This window comes from Portunus trituberculatus, chromosome 47 (assembly GCF_017591435.1).
Source record: "Portunus trituberculatus isolate SZX2019 chromosome 47, ASM1759143v1, whole genome shotgun sequence".
NCBI classification, from domain to species: Eukaryota; Metazoa; Arthropoda; class Malacostraca; order Decapoda; family Portunidae; genus Portunus; species Portunus trituberculatus.
This window is the reverse complement of record NC_059301.1, coordinates 36377662-36394822: the sequence shown is the minus strand read 5'-3', so window position 1 is coordinate 36394822 and position 17161 is coordinate 36377662. Positions and strand designations below refer to the sequence as shown.

General features: G+C 42.2%; 1 protein-coding gene across 1 annotated transcript in view; it reads left to right on the top strand.

The window, feature by feature from the left end:
- Positions 1-17161, top strand: part of LOC123520637 (DNA excision repair protein ERCC-6-like) — a 105249-nt gene that overhangs the window by 52644 nt on the left and 35444 nt on the right. Inside the window, 3 exon segments of the mRNA XM_045283117.1 lie at positions 12172-12267; positions 14785-14886; positions 15211-15323. Of these exon segments, the coding sequence (XP_045139052.1) occupies positions 12172-12267; positions 14785-14886; positions 15211-15323 (311 nt within the window).

Here is a 17161-nt window from a genome sequence, read left to right as displayed (position 1 = left end):
TGTCTGGAAGAAATGTTGGGTGGCTGTGAACGAACTATAATGATGGGAGATTTTAATTGTAAAGAGGTGTGTTGGGAGGACTGGTCAATGGAAGGATCAGAGACAACATGGGAAATACACTATTGACACTGGCAATGGAAAATGTGTTAACTCAGTGGGTCAAAGAAGATACTAGGTTTGGAGGAGAGGGAGCATCGTCAAGACTGGACTTGGTCTTTAGTACAGAGCCAATGGTCATTGAGGAGATGAGGGTGGAGTGCCCTTTAGCAAAGAGTGATCATGCAGTTTTGGAGTTCAAGGTGATAGATGAAGAGAAATCTAGAAGAAATGAAGAATATAAAGTGGGAAGATGGAATTATGCCAAGACAGATTTTGGAAACCTAAAGAAATTCTTTCAAGAGACAAATTGGATGAAATTCAAGAGTGCTAAGGAGCAAATGAAAAGTGGAAGGAATTTATAAAAATATACAAAGAAGGTGAGAAAAATTTGTACCAATAAGACAACATAGAGAAGTTGGAAAGCAGGACTGGTTTAACGATAGATGTGAAAAGGCTAGAACAAGAAAAGAGGATGCATGGAAGAGGTGGAGAAGGAAAAGACGGATTAAGCAGTGGGAAAGTTACAAAAGAGCAAGAAATGAATATGTGTTGATTAGAAGAGAAGAAAGAAAGAAACAAGAAAAGGATATAATTGATAAATGTAAAGACCAACCAAGGCTTTTTACAGACATGTGAACAACAACATCAAAAATAGAGAAAGTATTGAAAGTTTAGAAGTAAATGGAGTATGCAGTGAAGATCCCAGGAAATGGCAGAGGCTATGAATGGATGCTTTCGGAAGGTATTCACAAAGGAGACTGCTTTTGACAAACCACTGGTAATGGAACAGAAAGGGATTATGAAGGAGTTTCAAGTAACTGTGGAGGAGATCAAGAACATGATGGGGAGTTTAGAAGTGAGAAAAGCTGTGGGACCTGATGGGGTATCAGGATGGATTTTAAGAGAATGCAGGAGCAACTGGCAGAAAAAGTTTGTGAAGTAATTGATGCCTCATTAAGGGAAGGTGTAGTGCCCCAAGACTGGAAAAGAGCTAACATTGTCCCAATCTATAAATCAGGTAACAAGAGAGACCCATTGAACTATAGACCAGTGTCACTTACAAGTGTGGTAGCTAAGATGTGTGAGAGGGTGGTGAAGAATAGATGGACAGACTTCTTGGAGAAAATGACATACTTTGTGAGTGTCAATTTGGTTTTAGAAAAGGGCGTTCATGCACGACAAACCTGATATGTTACTATTCGAGGGTGATAGATGTAATACAGGAAAGAGATGGTTGGGCTGATGGAATATATCTGGATTTAAAAAAGGCCTTTGATAAGGTACCACACCGGAGACTGATCTGGAAACTTGAAATGGTAGGAGGAGTGCATGGCAGTTTACTAAAATGGATGGAAGACTTTTGGTAGGAAGAGAAATGAGAACAATAATTAAGGACAGACCATCAGAATGGGGATTGGTGGAGAGTGGAGTTCCACAGGGATCAGTGTTGGCACCAGTAATGTTCGCGGTCTACATAAATGACATGGTGGATGGGGTGTCCAGTTATGTGAGCCTATTTGCAGACGATGCAAAATTGTTAAGAAAAGTGAGATGTGACAAAGATTGCGAACTACTCCAGGAAGACTTGGACAGAATATGGAAATGGAGCTGTACATGGCAAATGGAGTTCAACACGACAAAATGCAAGAAAATAGAGTTTGGCAAGAGTGAAAGAAGAATCAGGAGTATGTACAAGATAGGAAATGAAGACATAAAACCAGTCATGAAGAAAAGACCTTGGGGTGACAATTACCAATGACCTATCGCCAGAGAGACATATAAACAAAATAATTGGAGAAGTATTGAACTTATTGAGGAACATAAGAGTGGCGTCAGATATTTAGATGAAGAAATGATGAAGAAAATAATTACTGCAATGATAAGACCGAGGCTTGAATATGCAACAATACAGTGGGCTCCGAACTTAAAGAAACACATAAGGAAACTAGAGAAAGTACAGAGGGCTGCAACGAAAATGGTGCCTGACTTAAGAGATTTGACTTATGAAGACAGACTGAAAAGAATGCAACTTCCGACCCTGGAAAACAGAAGAGAAAGGGGAGACCTGATAGCAATATACAGAGTGATGATTGGCATGGAAAAATGGATAGGGAAGATCTGTGTATGTGGAATGAAAGAATGTCGAGAGGGCATGGGAAAAACTAAAATGGCCACTTATAGGAGAGATGTGAAAAATATAGCTTCCTCATAGAAGGGTGGAAGCATGGAATAGTTTAGACATGGAAGTGGTCAACGCAAGGAATATTCATGATTTTAAGAAAAGCTGGACATTAATAGATATGGAGACGGGACAACACGAGCATAGCTCTTTTCCGTATGTTACAATTAGGTAAATACAATTAGGTAAATACACACACACACACACACACACACACACACACACACACACACACACACACACACACACACACACACACACACACACGAAAACCTGCAAAAAACTACGAATGGAAACAATATGAGAGAGAGAGAGAGAGAGAGAGAGAGAGAGAGAGAGAGAGAGAGAGAGAGAGGAATTATCACCAGATAGTAGGGGGTGGGGGTGACGGACATGATCTCTCTCTCTCTCTCTCTCTCTCTCTCTCTCTCTCTCTCTCTCTCCGTCTGTAAGCTGGTGGCTGTGGCTGCTACAGCTGATGAAACAGAAAAAATAAACCTTCATGCGAAAACTTATTCATGTCTGCGATATAATAGTTACATATATTCATTTTCCTAGATAATATACATATCTAAGAGAACAAATGGCTGCTGGTTTTCTTGGGTACACTCATCTATGGTCCACATGACGTAATAATACGTCCCCGGACTAGAGGTAAGGCTTGTGGATGCATATATACGTCACCGGACTGGCGCGCATAGCCACCATGACGTATATATATGTCCCCAGATTGAAAGGGTTAATAATCTTGCTAAGCTTCCAGCAAGTTCGTTGTCTCAGGCAGTGTCTGGCTAGCTCTAGACCAAAATGCTCGTGGCACCTAGCAGAGTGCAAGAGCCACTCCTAGCCAAAGGGGCATAGGGAGGTAGCTTGGAACATAACCCATCGAGTGTTTGCTCGGGTGAGCGTGCCACAATGGAGGACGCCCTGTCATTCATGAAACGGTCCTGGGCTGAGGTAATGGGAAGTGTGAGGCCTGCCTCTCTGTCACTTCCTTTGGCCCAGGACCCAGATGTAGCTATGAGTGTAATTCTTGAGCCACTAGCCCATCTCAGACCTGTTGGTGAGGGTCAGACTGCTTATGGCGATACAGAGCCTCAAGTGCATCCAGCCGCTCAGCCCAAGGGAGGTGGAGTGCAAGAGATGGCACCGTGCCACCCCTCTCTTCTGTCCATGAAACCCAAAGGGGTGGGAGGGGGATCAGCAGATGGTAACCTCCTTGGCTGTGCATCATCACCACTGTTTGGCTGCACAACAACATTCTCCATGGCAACCTTTGCATTACCACAGTGTGTGGCTCTCACTCACCTCTCTGTGTTCCTTCCACCTCTCATTCCTCCATGTCGTTGGATGGGTATTGGTAATCGTTCTGTGGGGAAAAGAAGGACGCATCATCTCCCCTTGAAAAAGCGAGATCTGTGGATCACCACGCACAGTCAGGTGTTGAACCAAATCAGAGTTCACCCTTGCAGGAAGGGTTCTACCTTCATCAACGCTAGTCCTATAACTTCTGTAGTATCACCTGGCCAGATACTTGGCAAACAAAGGCTTAGAGGACTCGTTAGCACACGTCAATGCCTTCGAGGCTTGAAACATGAAATCTGTGGGATGTGCATGCTTTAAATGAAGAGTGGTGGCAGGAATCTCACTCCTCTGCATGCCTGGAAGAAGGGAGACAGAGTCCTGTACAATTGGACCATGTGCTTCTGGAAACTTCTCACAAAGTCCATCATGGCTGTGAAGGAAGACTCCAGAAGATGGTTTTCTGTACCCAAGGAATTCCTTGGGTACAGAAAACCATCTTCTGGAGTCTTCCTTCACAGCCATGATGGACTTTGTGAGAAGTTTCCAGAAGCACATGGTCCAATTGTACAGGACTCTGTCTCCCTTCTTCCAGGCATGCAGAGGAGTGAGATTCCTGCCACCACTCTTCATTTAAAGCATGCACATCCCACAGATTTCATGTTTCAAGCCTCGAAGGCATTGACGTGTGCTAACGAGTCCTCTAAGCCTTTATTTGCCAAGTATCTGGCCAGGTGATACTACAGAAGTTATAGGACTAGCGTTGATGAAGGTAGAACCCTTCTTGCAAGGGTGAACTCTGATTTGGTTCAACACCTGACTGTGCGTGGTGATCCACAGATCTTGCTTTTTCAAGGGGAGATGATGCGTCTTGAGCAGGCTCTTCTCACCACTCAGGAAATGCAGAACTTCCTGTTTTGGTTAATGGGTATCTTCTCCCTCATGCAATGTGAAGGCCTGTTTGCTCATCGGCTCATGTTACACCAACTTATGCACAGCATTCAACAAGCTATGGTGGACCAAACCAAGATCATGGCCTTTGCTCTTGCCAACACAAGGGTGGCATGGAAGGAGTCCTATCTCTCACATCTTCCACACCGCTTCAGTTCAGCTTCTAAGGTTTGGCTATGCCGTTCAGATGTGAACACTGGAGTGGATGGACATGTGCCCCTTCTCTCCATCCTCCTCTGTTTCACTTCAGCAAGCAGTTGGCGCCACCATTTCTACGCCATGGAGATCGATGCCGTCAAGTTTCTCATTGAGACAAAGGGAAAGCCTTCAATACTGCAATGGACATTGTTGTGGAACAATAAAAAACTCACACAGGCAGAAACGGTTGACTTGAAAAATGAAGTGAAGGTGCTACGGAAATCTTAAGCTGAATACAAGACAACGGTTGATGACTTGAAACAATGTGTTGAAGTTTATGTGGGAAGAGCAATTCAGCTTCCGGCCATTAGTGGTACCCATATTAGGGCCCATATCACCACCCAAGTGTATCTCTGGTGTGACCACCTAGAACCTGTGTATTGTGGTGACATGTAGGTAACTTTAAACTACTCGACAAATGGCATAGCTTCAAAGGAGTACAGGCAACCCCCGACATTCTTAAAAAAACGTCCATTAAGCGAATTTTTGTTCAGCGAACCAATTATAACAAGTTTAGCCCCTGACTTGAACTTCCATTGAGAGTAAACAAAGCGAGAGTGCATCATAGTACAGTGAAAGGTTTAATGCAAGTAAAAATTATGAAAATAAACATTTAAGCAGTTTAATTTAAGATTAAGTCATTATAATGTACACTAATGTATGTATATAAATATAATGTTGATGATCTTAAATTTATGAAGGGAATGAGAGTGAAATGGGAAAAATGCTAGCTGGCAACCTGTGGAATGTAGACAAAGGACACATCATTGTACCGCTTACAAAACTTATGTACCACATTTCCACAAGGCTTTCCATTTTATCCATTGCAGAGTCACGAGTTCAGGTGGTTCTTTTAGCTTGCAAGGAAGATACGGTCTCACCAGCCTTCTTAATAGAGTCTGCTGACTTGAAAATAATAGAGACAGTAGATGGAGTCAAGCCATGGTGGCGAGCAGTGCTATTATTTTTCTCGCCTCTCGTGTCTGTAAATAATATCCAGTTTCACTCGGAGAGTAAGAGACTTCCTGGTCTTCTTACCAATGCTAGGCGACATTGCAGGGCATTTTGGTGGCATGTTGAGCGAGGGAAGACGAGCTGCTACTGACGCTGTTACTGTTTTAAACTAGGGGGAGTGAGTGGTACACATTTTGTCCACAAGAGGCGCTGGTGTATTCAAAAGCCTGTCGGCTTGCGTGATACGGTGGGGCTTTCAAACTTGGAAAAAATTATCTGGATAAAATTTCTTTAAAGTGAGTTTCGTGTTTGTTAAACAAGCACATGGTAATTAAAAGAAATGTTCGTTGTAGCAAAATTTCATTGTGTGAACCTTCGTTAAGCGGGGGTTGCCTGTATGTGGTGGGATTCGAACCTATCCTACACTCACCACCGTATTCACTACACCACCGCCTGTCTGCCTGCCTGCCTGCCTGGGAGGACATAGGGATGGAAAAGTGGGCTCTAAGGGTTCTCCATGAGAGGTACAAGATCCCTTTTCACTCCTTTCCTTCAGTGTCTCGGATGCCTCGGCACTTGAGTTCCTACTCGACAGATTCTGAGCGAGGCAGTGCTCTGATGGAGGAAGTAATAGCTCCCCTCAGTAAGGGCAAAGTGGATGAAGCTCCCCCTACACCTGTGTCCTAGTCAGCTGTTCATCGTTCCCAAGGTAATGGGAGGATTTTGTTCGATCATCGACCTCTCCTTCCTCAGCAAACATATTACCACTTCTAAGTTCAAGATGGAAACTTGGTTCATGGTTCTGGCTGCCATCCGTGTAGTGTAGTGGTTAGCACGCTCGACTCACAATCGAGAGGCCCAGGTTCAAGTCCCGGCGCGGCGAGGCAAATGGGCCAGCCTCTTAATGTGTGGTCCCTGTTCACCTAGTAGTAAATAGGTACGGGATGTAACTTGAGGGGTTGTGGCCTCACTTTCCCGGTGTGTGTTGTGTGTTGATGTGGTCTCAGTCCTACCCGAAGATCGGTCTATGAGCTCTGAGCTCGCTCCGTAATGGGGAAGACTGGCTGGGTGACCAGCAGGCAACCAAGGTGAATTACATCCCACAACACAATTGGATGGTGTCCATCAACCTGAAGGACACTCACCTGCAAGTTCCTGTTCATCCCTGGAGCAGACGGTTCCTTTTTTTTTGGTTGGGGCGGACATACACTCCAGTTCCAAATACTTTTGCTTCAGCTTGTCTATGCCTCCCCAGGTATTCACCAGCATTATGGCACCTGTTTCCTTGGAATTATACAGGTGGGGTATCCACACCCTACACTGCCTACAGTATCTGGACGACTGGCTTCTCCTGGCTTCACCTTACCTAGAGGCTCTCAGCTCAACCCAAGTCTTGCTCCAGCTTTGTGCCCACCTAGGGGTCTGCATCAGTTATAACAAATCTTGCTTATAGCTGGCCCAGAAAATAGTCTACTTGGGAGTCAACATTCGGACTCCTCCTTTGAAGGCTTTCCCAACGTGGATCTGGGTGGACAGTCTTCTCTCTCTCATCTACAAGCTTTCATGGATTCATGACTTCCGACCTCCAAAGAGTGGTTAACACTACTGAGTCACATGGCTTCCCTCACTCACCTGGTTCATGGGGGCTTAGTTATGTATGTAGGGCTTGCAGTTTCACCTTTGCCCTCAGTGGTCCAGCTCAACACAAGACAACTTGATCTGCATCTGGTGGACTCCTGATAACCTTGCATATCTACAGTGGTGGATAATGGAATCCAATCTTCTCGCCGGCTGGGATCTCCAGGACCTAGTGTCAGATTTTCTGCTGTACACAGATGCCTCTACACAAGGTAGGGGCTGCTCCATCTTGCATTGCACTGCCGGCAGACTGTGGTCTGAAGACAAAGCAGCTCTTCACACCAATGTTCTGAAACTACAAACAGTTTGACTCGCTCTACTACACTTTCAACACATCCTCTAGGGGAAGATGGTGGGACTGTTTGCTGACAATATCATGGCTCTGGCATATCTCTCTCACCACGGGGGCACTCACTCTTTGATCCTCAGCAATGAGGAGCAGCAGACATTGTGTTGAGCGGAGGACAGAGCTACTGTTCTTGGGCCTCATTTCATCAGTGGGTCTCACAACGTGGTGGTGGGTTCCCTCAGCCAGGAGTCACAGGTCATTTCCACAGAGCGGACTCTTCACCACGACGCATGCCAAGCCCTGTAGTGACTTATGAGATGCCTCATGGATCTCTTCACTGCCAGCCAGAACTTGAGGCTCCCTGCATTTGTTTCTCCATTCCCAGATCCCATGGCCATCGCCACGGATGCCTTTCTCCTCCCTTTGGATCACATGGCTCTATACACCTTTCCACCATATCCAGCGATCAGGCAACTTCTCTCCAAGCTGTGTTTGTCACGGGGGACATCCATCATCATCATCATTGCACTGTTCTGGCCACACAAGGAATGATTCCCAGATATGCTTCAGGCAACCATTGATACTCTATGCGCTTTGGCTGACCACGTGGAAACTGTCCAGCGACTCCTCCGTTATCAAGGCTATTCCCGAAGAGTTGTGAAGTTCCTGGTTGGATCTCGACAGCATTCAACTATTGTGAACTATCAGCATAAGTGGCATCGTTACCATCAGTGGTGTCAACAGGAAGGATGCACTGCTTTGAAACCTTCCAGTCAAAAATTTACTGACTTTCTTCTCCACTTGTACCAGGACTGTCATCTTTCGCTCTTGGCGGTGAAAGGGTACAAGACTGTGCTTAGCAGTGTCTTCCGCCTGAAAGGTTTTGACCTCTCTTCTCAACCGGTCTCATGGGAGGTCATTCGTACCTGTGGGCAGGGGGTACACAGGCCAATGCCCACAGTGCCCCCCCTTGGAATGTGGTTGTCGTCTTACGGCACCTGGTTAGCGCTCCCTTTGAGCCGTTGGACCAGTCCTTTCTCCGGCTCTCAATCCAGAAGACTTCCATTCTCCTGGCTCAAGCAACAGCCAAGAGAGCTGGGGAAATTAAGGCTCTATCTGCTTAGGTTGTGGTTCAGAGCTATGACATGGTACTGTCTTATCTTCCTGACTTTGTGACCAAGACAGAGACTCCATCAAATCCACTTCCCCTTGAGTTCGTCCTCACAAGTTTTTCAGTGGCTATCTGCTCTGGTGATAACAAACAGCTCCTCTGTCCTATTCGTGTTTTGCAGTGGTACTTTCACAGGGCACAGTCCCCATCTAGGCCTAGGCACCTTTTCCACTCGGTCCAAGACCCCCACGCTCCCTCTCTCCAAGACAGCCATCTCTTACTTCCTGCGGCGGTTGATACAGGCTGCTTATGAGGATTTTCCTGGTCATCTGGGACCTTCATTCTTGGTAAGAGCACATGATGTGCAGATTGTGGCAACGTTGCTACTGTGGTCCACAAACAAGGCAGTGGCTGACATAATGGCAGTGGCCTGCTGGCAAACGCAGTCCGTTTTTGCCATGCACTACCTTAAGGTAGTCCACAGGATCCAGGACAAGATTTTCTCCCTGGGACCCATCATGGCCGCTGGCCGTGTTGTCTCTTGATGTCTGCTGCTTCGTGCCACATCCTCTTTCACTCTGAACCAGTTTGAGGGTCATGGCACGGATTTATTAGGAGACACTACGATGGCACTACCCAACATTCTTCCCTGCATGACTCCAACATGTGCCGGGTAAGAGTCACAAATCTTTGTGCACGTCATCACCCGTGGTCAACCTACTCCTTGGCTTTGTCCCACCACCTAAGTGTGGGAATCTGCCTATAGTAGAAGGAACAGGTCTTATGTGAAATAACTGACATTTTTTTAATTAAAATGTATTTTTCACTTACCTGTTCCTTCTATGCATCCTCCCGTGCTTCCTCCCGACACAATGCTTCTTTTCTAAGTTTTATTTCGAGGTCATAGAGAAGCGTGGTGTGAAGATGGCTATCGCTGGGTAGAATAGGGAAACAGCGCATCAACTTGTACACAGGGGGGGGAAGGGTCAATTTTTTTAGTCACTAACAGACACAAGGAGACAATGCGTTCATTGCCTATAGTAGAAGGAACAGGGAAGTGAAAAAATACATTTTAGTTATACAGGGAGTCCTCGGGTTACGACGTTGATCCGTTCCTGACACACGTCGTAACCGGCGTAAGTCAGAACATCGGGGGGGAAAAAAAATTCTTACCTTTATTCCTTTGGTTGGCTTACACACTGGAAGGAGGCATTGCAAGGGAGGGAGAGACAGGCTTATTGTGTAGAGAAAGCTGCAGAAGGTGCTGGAGATACTGGGGCTGGTGAATCAAGAGAGGCAGAACCTTCAGGTGCTGGAGATGCTTGGGCAGGTGAGTCTGGAGGTGAGGCGGAACCTCCAGGTGCTGGAGAAACTGGGGCAGCACCTTGCACTTTAAGGTTATGGTAATTGGGCCGAGCCTTGAATCGCATAAACCAACCCCTACTGGCCACAAACTCTTCACTTTCACTTCTCTCCCCCTTTTCTTCTTTCAGTGCCTCAAACAATCTTTTCGCCTTCTCCTGAATCACCATAAGGCTCACTGGAATACGCTGTTGATTTTGTTCTTTCAACCAAAGCACCAATAATCTTTCCATCTCAATAATTAGACCACTACGCTGCTTGGTTATCACTGTCGCTTTCATAGGAGTAGATCCTTTCACATGTTCCATAATGCGCTCTTTATCTTTGATGATGGTAGCCACAGTGGAACGACTAAGGCCAAGTGACTGGCCAATGTTTGTTGATGTTTCTCCCTTTTGTGATCTCTTTATATGTCCACTTTAACTTCCATGGTGATGGCCTTTCTCTTCTTTGATGCACTACCATCAGAAGAGTCTGCTTTACGCTTGGGAGCCATAACCAAGAGAGAGAGAGAGAAAAACGGTGTAAACAACCAAAATGGCGTATGTACACAGACTTGAGACGCCGCTCTACAACCACAACAAAGCATATTCTTCCGCCGCGTGCCGGAAACTAGTTCGTGTTTGTTTACATCACTTACAGCGCTAAACCACGTAAGACGGAATGACGCCTAATATTATTTTGTATGTTTTTATGGGCGCATTCGTAACCACGAAACGTCGTAAGTCGAGACCGTCGTAACCCGAGGACTCCCTGTAATTCTTTTTCCACTTTCCTGTATCTTATTTTCTATATACATTATCAAAAATGTAATTCCAACAAAAAATTGCATTTCAGTTGTAGTTTAAAATGATACCAAACAAAAATCAGTTGGGGTTCATACTAATTTTTGTGAAAATTTTTTTGAAGTGGAAAAATCCACTTGTCAAGATATTTGCTTCTAAAGATTTTTCATAATTTCGTCCTTGTTTTGCTATTTGTATTCATTTGAATGACATGAATGAAATTTTCACACATGATTGTGTATACATTAGTGACTTCTTGGAGCATGATAGGATGATAATGCATCAGATCCCCACTTCCGTAGAAAGTATTATTCACTTGTATGTGAGAGTTGGGAAGGTGCCATTGGCAGTGTCACAGCAATCTGCTATTTTGCTACTGAACTGGACACTCTCTGAGTCATTAGTATATTGAAGTGAGATAATGATACAGTGAAGTATTTATTACTCGTCTGGTCCAGCTTTATACCTGTCTCAACATAGTTTTTGTAATAGTGTTATTGTGAGTGTTATGTGATGTATAGTTGTCATGATGAGGGTAGTGAGAAAAAAGTGTTTGAAAAGATCATAGCAATCTTATGATAGAAAGAAGGTGGAGAAGAGTGGCAGTGTGGCATGGGGTGAGGTGAAGGTCTTGGAGGGGTAGATAACATGCATGACAAATGGGGAGAGGGGAGGTGAGGATTCAAGGTCCAATTGTCTTGCAATGATATGTTTGTTTGTTTCTTGTTGTCTTCTCTTTTTGAAGTTTCTGATTCTAATTCTCATCAATTTATGCCTGTAAGGACGTTTTTTCTGAAAAAGTAGAGAGCTAAATAATGCACCTCCTCTCTTGATGCCTGGCCATGTACTGTGTAGGGCTTGAGTCATGCTGTAATGCAACAACTCGAGACATTTAAAAATAGCTTCCTGGTAGGAAGGATATTTCATTATCAAAAAAATAAACTACACCTTCTGGTAATTTGGGGACTGAAGGTTTTGGAGAGACAATAGTGATCCCAAAATTTTTAATGCCCCCCCCAAATTAAATTAGTAAGTCCTGCACCGCCTTCCCCTAAATTCCGAGAAGAGCGCTCTGCCTGAGATTTGTTTTAAGTTGGACATTTGCATTTGTCAGACCAATCTTTCCCCCAATTAGTCTTAGTTAGCAAGGGTCAACAGTACATACATACATATTAGATATTGAATAGTTAGACTTTTTTTGAAGTACAATATTGCCAGAACTTATTACATTCATGCATGTTAAGGACAAGCTTACAAACTTTTGCATGCCTTAATATTGAAAATGTTTTTTTTATTTCGGCAGGTCTTGTTTTGTAGTTTGAGTGATGAACAACGTAAAATCTATTCAGAGTACATTGCTGGTGACCAAGTGAAAGCCATCATGGGAGGTCGAGCAAAGGTCAGTCAATAACACAAGAACTTGAAAAAAAAAGCAACATAAGCTGCAAGAAGCCATCAGCCCTACACATGACAGTCCTTGTGTAAAATACATCTATCTACTATTTTTATCTATTATTCTTACCCATAAATATGCCTAGTCTTCTTTTAAAGTTTCCTAATGATAAAGTACTAACAAGCTGATAACTGAATCTACTCTACCACTGTTTAGGAACCAGTTTCTTCCTATGTTTTGCATCTAGCTTAATCAGCATAAATCTATTTTGCTTATGTCACCATTATTATATCCCCTGTACAGTATTACATAAATATCTGTATCAGATCCCCTCGTAACCAATGGCTTTTTTAGAAACAAATTCAAAAGTTTCAGCTTTCTTTCACAAGTGATATTTTTCTTCCCTTGTATCTTTGTAGTTCTTTGTACCAATTCTGTGATATGGAAATCAGAACTAGAACTAGTGCCAAATATGATTTTAATAGTAGTACTACAGAACTAAAGTATACTTTTGATGCTCATGGAGATTAAAGGGAGCGTCCGGTTTAGAGACCAAAAAAATATGAAAAATAATGTTTTTTGTGGAAAAATATATGTGGTAAGTATACATGTTAGCTATTATTTCACGAAGTATTATGACAAAACGCGCATTGATTTCTGTTTAAATGCCATTTAAAGATCCCGTACTTAACCACGTGTGTTTGTATACATCAGATTTCTCTCTCTCTCTCTCTCTCTCTCTCTCTCTCTCTCTCTCTCTCTCTCTCTCTCTCTCTCTCTCTCTCTCTCCTCAAAAACTACGAAAAAGGCAGAAATCTTAACTTTTTTTGGTGGACATGATATGGCAACATTTAAGTCTATGAGCGGCGTCAACCAAGGCACTAGCGAGGCACAGTATGGCGAAAGCTAATAGAGAGAGAGGTTGTTGCTGCGTCTCTTGCTATTTGCCCTTCACTCTGCTAAACAGCACTTAATTTAGCCACTGCATCCTGCTTTTCATCTACTGCCAACCATGGGACAGGTGTCTTAAGAGGAATGAGCAGTGAAAGGATGTCTGGAATATGAGTATGGAAGCTCAAAGAATATAAAAGAGTGTGTTGAACCTGACACCTCAGATGCTCCAGTACACATCCTCATGTCACCCACCACCACCACTCTCACCACTGTCACACTACAGCCCACCACATCTCACGCAGAACAAAGACAAGGAAATGAAGAAAAAAGGCCTCATTACTCACAATTAGAGAAGCTCTTCTACAAAATATTGAGAAAGGAAATGAAGATGTGGATAGTGACGATGAGCTTGTCATGCTGACGAAAAGGAGGCTGAAAAATCTTTCCTCTCATTATTCATGCCCAGATCCTATCTTGGACGTTGGAAGAAAAGCATCTTTACGACCAACATATCATTGACAGGAGGGACTAGGAGCCTAATGTGCTTAGAAATACATCTAACTGTATCATGAGATTGTAGATAATAAAAAAGAACATATAGTAAACTTGAATAAACTTCCTAGTGTGTTATAACGGGATCGAGATCGATTGATAAACTTTATCAGCCCGTATCTCAAAATGTAAGTTATTCCCTTTCTAAAATCTATTTTAAAGCCAATTTTAGCTTGATTTCAATGAAACAAAAACTAAAAAGGAGAAGAATACTTCTTTTTTCAATTCATGTTGCAATTTTTTTTATATATGTGACCTGTAATTTTTTACTAATATTTTTTGGTCAAAAAAAGTAAAAAAAACAGGTTTTGAAAAAAAATTCATAAAACAAAAACGAAAGATGAAATAAAAAAATCTAATGACGTGGAAACCTTTCATATTGTAATGTGTCTTTGTCACAGGAAAATGAAGGTTATGGAGCAAATAATAGTGCCAGAATAACACTCGTAAATTTTAGTTGCAATTATAATTGCATGGCGGGGTTAGGATTAGAATGAGGGTGGGGTTGGGGACTAGAATGGGGATGAATGTTTAATATTGATGTACATATCCCCAATATTTCACAACATGAAAATCAGTGTGTTTCATGCATATTTACCAGAAATGTGACAACACTGATCTAAACTGGATGCTCCCCTTAATCCATATAGTGTCAGACTCAGGGGGTCTTGTTAGGTTGCATTATTTATTTTTTATTTTTCATTTACCCAATGAAAAGAGAAAAAAGTAACAATTTTGTATAGCATATATCATGCACATGCCATGAATAGAGGTATGGCTGCCATATAATTATTGAAAGCCGTAATAACTTTTTGACTTTATGATATGATATAACTGGGGAACTGAGACTGAGATTTCACTGTTTGATCTGTCCATGGTTAGAGTGAGGCATATAAAGCCAAGGAGTAGTGATGAATGGAAATTAGACAGAATTGGTACATTAAGGAAAGATGTATTAAATGTCTTTCAGTGATATCAGTGGTTAGATGGATTAAGGCCAAGTATAAATAAGAATCTACAGAAATGTTTTTGAAAAGGAAATAATTATAAGCTTTTATTGATGCATAAATATTTCAGGTATTTGTTGGATTAATCAATCTTCGGAAGATATGCAACCATCCAGATTTATATACAGGAGGCCCTGTTGGTGAAAACTCGACCTGGAACTCCGGCCTTCAGGTTGGCAGTATGATTTTTTGTTATATTATTCATCTTGAAAAGTCAACATAATGGGAAATCCACTTGTAGATTTGACAAAGTTTGTATCTAATACAGTAAGCTTTAATTCAATTATAAATGAAAGGATAGCATTTTTTATAAACTCAAGTTGTGTGAACTTAATTACTTAATGACTTTCATGCAACATGTGATTGTTTTTTTACTTAACTATGAAAGAACATCAAGGTAATGTATGTGCATCTTTCATTAAACCCACAGCCTGAGTTGAAATATGGATGGTGGAGTCGCTCAGGCAAAATGCATGTTCTGCGTTCTATTCTACAGCTTTGGTCCTCTCAGGGTCATAGAGTCTTACTCTTCACTCAGTCTCGCCAGATGATGTGCATTCTTGAAAAGTTTTTGATGGACGAAAGTTATTCCTACCTCAGAATGGATGGGTTAGTTCACGTAGTTCTGTATACATTGAAATACATATTTGTATATTGCATTTTGGATTGAATCTTTCATGCTCTTTTTAAGCTTCATGAACACAACATAAATTTAATCCTTTTTGTTCACATTTTTTTCAGCTGCCATCATAAATAGAAAAAAATCATCTACTTGATTTCTACTCTTTTTTAGATTCTTTCCATTTTTCTCTTAATTTACTTTCTGTGATTAACATCCATCCATTTAATAAAAACTTATCCAAAAATTTTTCTACATAGACTGGAGAGCTTTTTCCTTATCTCACATTCCTGTCTACCTGGCTCTGAGTCACAATGGCAGGCAGGCATCTCTGCCCTCTAACTCCTGTTGAATTTGATGTGCAATTATCTTTTGAGGAAGATATTATTGATCAAACCAGTGATATCAGCATTGATGAGTGATGCTGATCATGATCATGCACATTTGATCAGCAAATGGAGGAGGAGGAAGAGGACGATGAAGCAAAATATTTGGTGTGTTTCTGCCACCACCATACAATTCCTCCTTCTCCCACTGCTGGGTCATTACATGCCTCTGCCTCATCTTCCTCTTTCAACACATCTGACTAGCTGTATATACCCAGCATGAGGAAGAAGATGGAAGTCTAGGCCATCTTCATGTGAAAGGCAACAATTATCTGCTGTCCCAAGTGAAAATGGTGATGATGATGATGATGAGTCCAATGACTGACTCTAGTACACCCAAACAGCAACCTTGCAGTGACAAGACACACTATTAATACATTGGCAAAACTTATCTTGTCCTTTGTTGTCCATCCTGCACAAAACACCACTTTGCTGAGGTAGAGGGAGGATACCAGTTGCACCTGATCCAGTTAAGCCAGTTGGCAGATGGGACTGAATAGATGGGGTAAATTTTGACCCACAAGTTTACAATTTTGAAAAGTGAAGCCTTGCTCCAAAACCATATTTCTATTAGTATCACTGAACGAGCCATATTTAAAGTCCCAGCAGGATATTTTTTAAAATGTTGATTTTAAATTTATCTCTGTTTTATGATTTTTGTAACCATTTTGAGTTATATAGTGTCAAAAGAGAACATTGTGTTTTTTGGTGACCAGGATGGGTATAAGGGAAATAAATCAATGCTGATATCTTACTGGTTAACCTGTATGCTGCAAGCGATGACACAGTGTTGTCGGTAAAAAAGTACGCACAGTAATACTTCAAGATACGAACGCTCCAACATACAATTTTTTTTATATACCATGAAAGATTTCATATAATTTACGCATCAAAATACAAAGATATTTTTAAGATACGAATAGCCATCAGTAGGTGGCGCAGTAATCACTCAGCTACCCACATCCACCTGAACATTCAGTTCTTGTTGTGTATCATTGTTCATCCTTTGTGCATGTATGTGTCTGTGCTCCTCAGCAGTGTGCATTTTTCTTAAGTTTTGTGAACTCAAGACCTCATGATTATGTGTTCCAAAAGTAAAAATAAGAAGGCTGAAAAGAAGAAACTTAGAAAGAGTCTTGCAATGGATATGAAACACAAGACAATTGCAAAATATGATCGTGGTGTGCGTATCTGTGACTTGGCCCTGTGCGCTATCGCTAGTATTAACTGTAAAGTCAAACCATTGTTGATGTATCATTCTGAGAACCCCAGGGCCTTTAAAGCACATAAGGTGTTAAAAGAGAAATTCCAGGTCATGTGGCATACCAATAGTAAGGCATGGGTAACTCGCCAATTCCTCCTCTGTACTACATATACAAAGTTCTATCACAGCGTCGGTAAGTAGGAATGCAAGTTGGGAGTTCTCGCTCGCGCTTACTAGG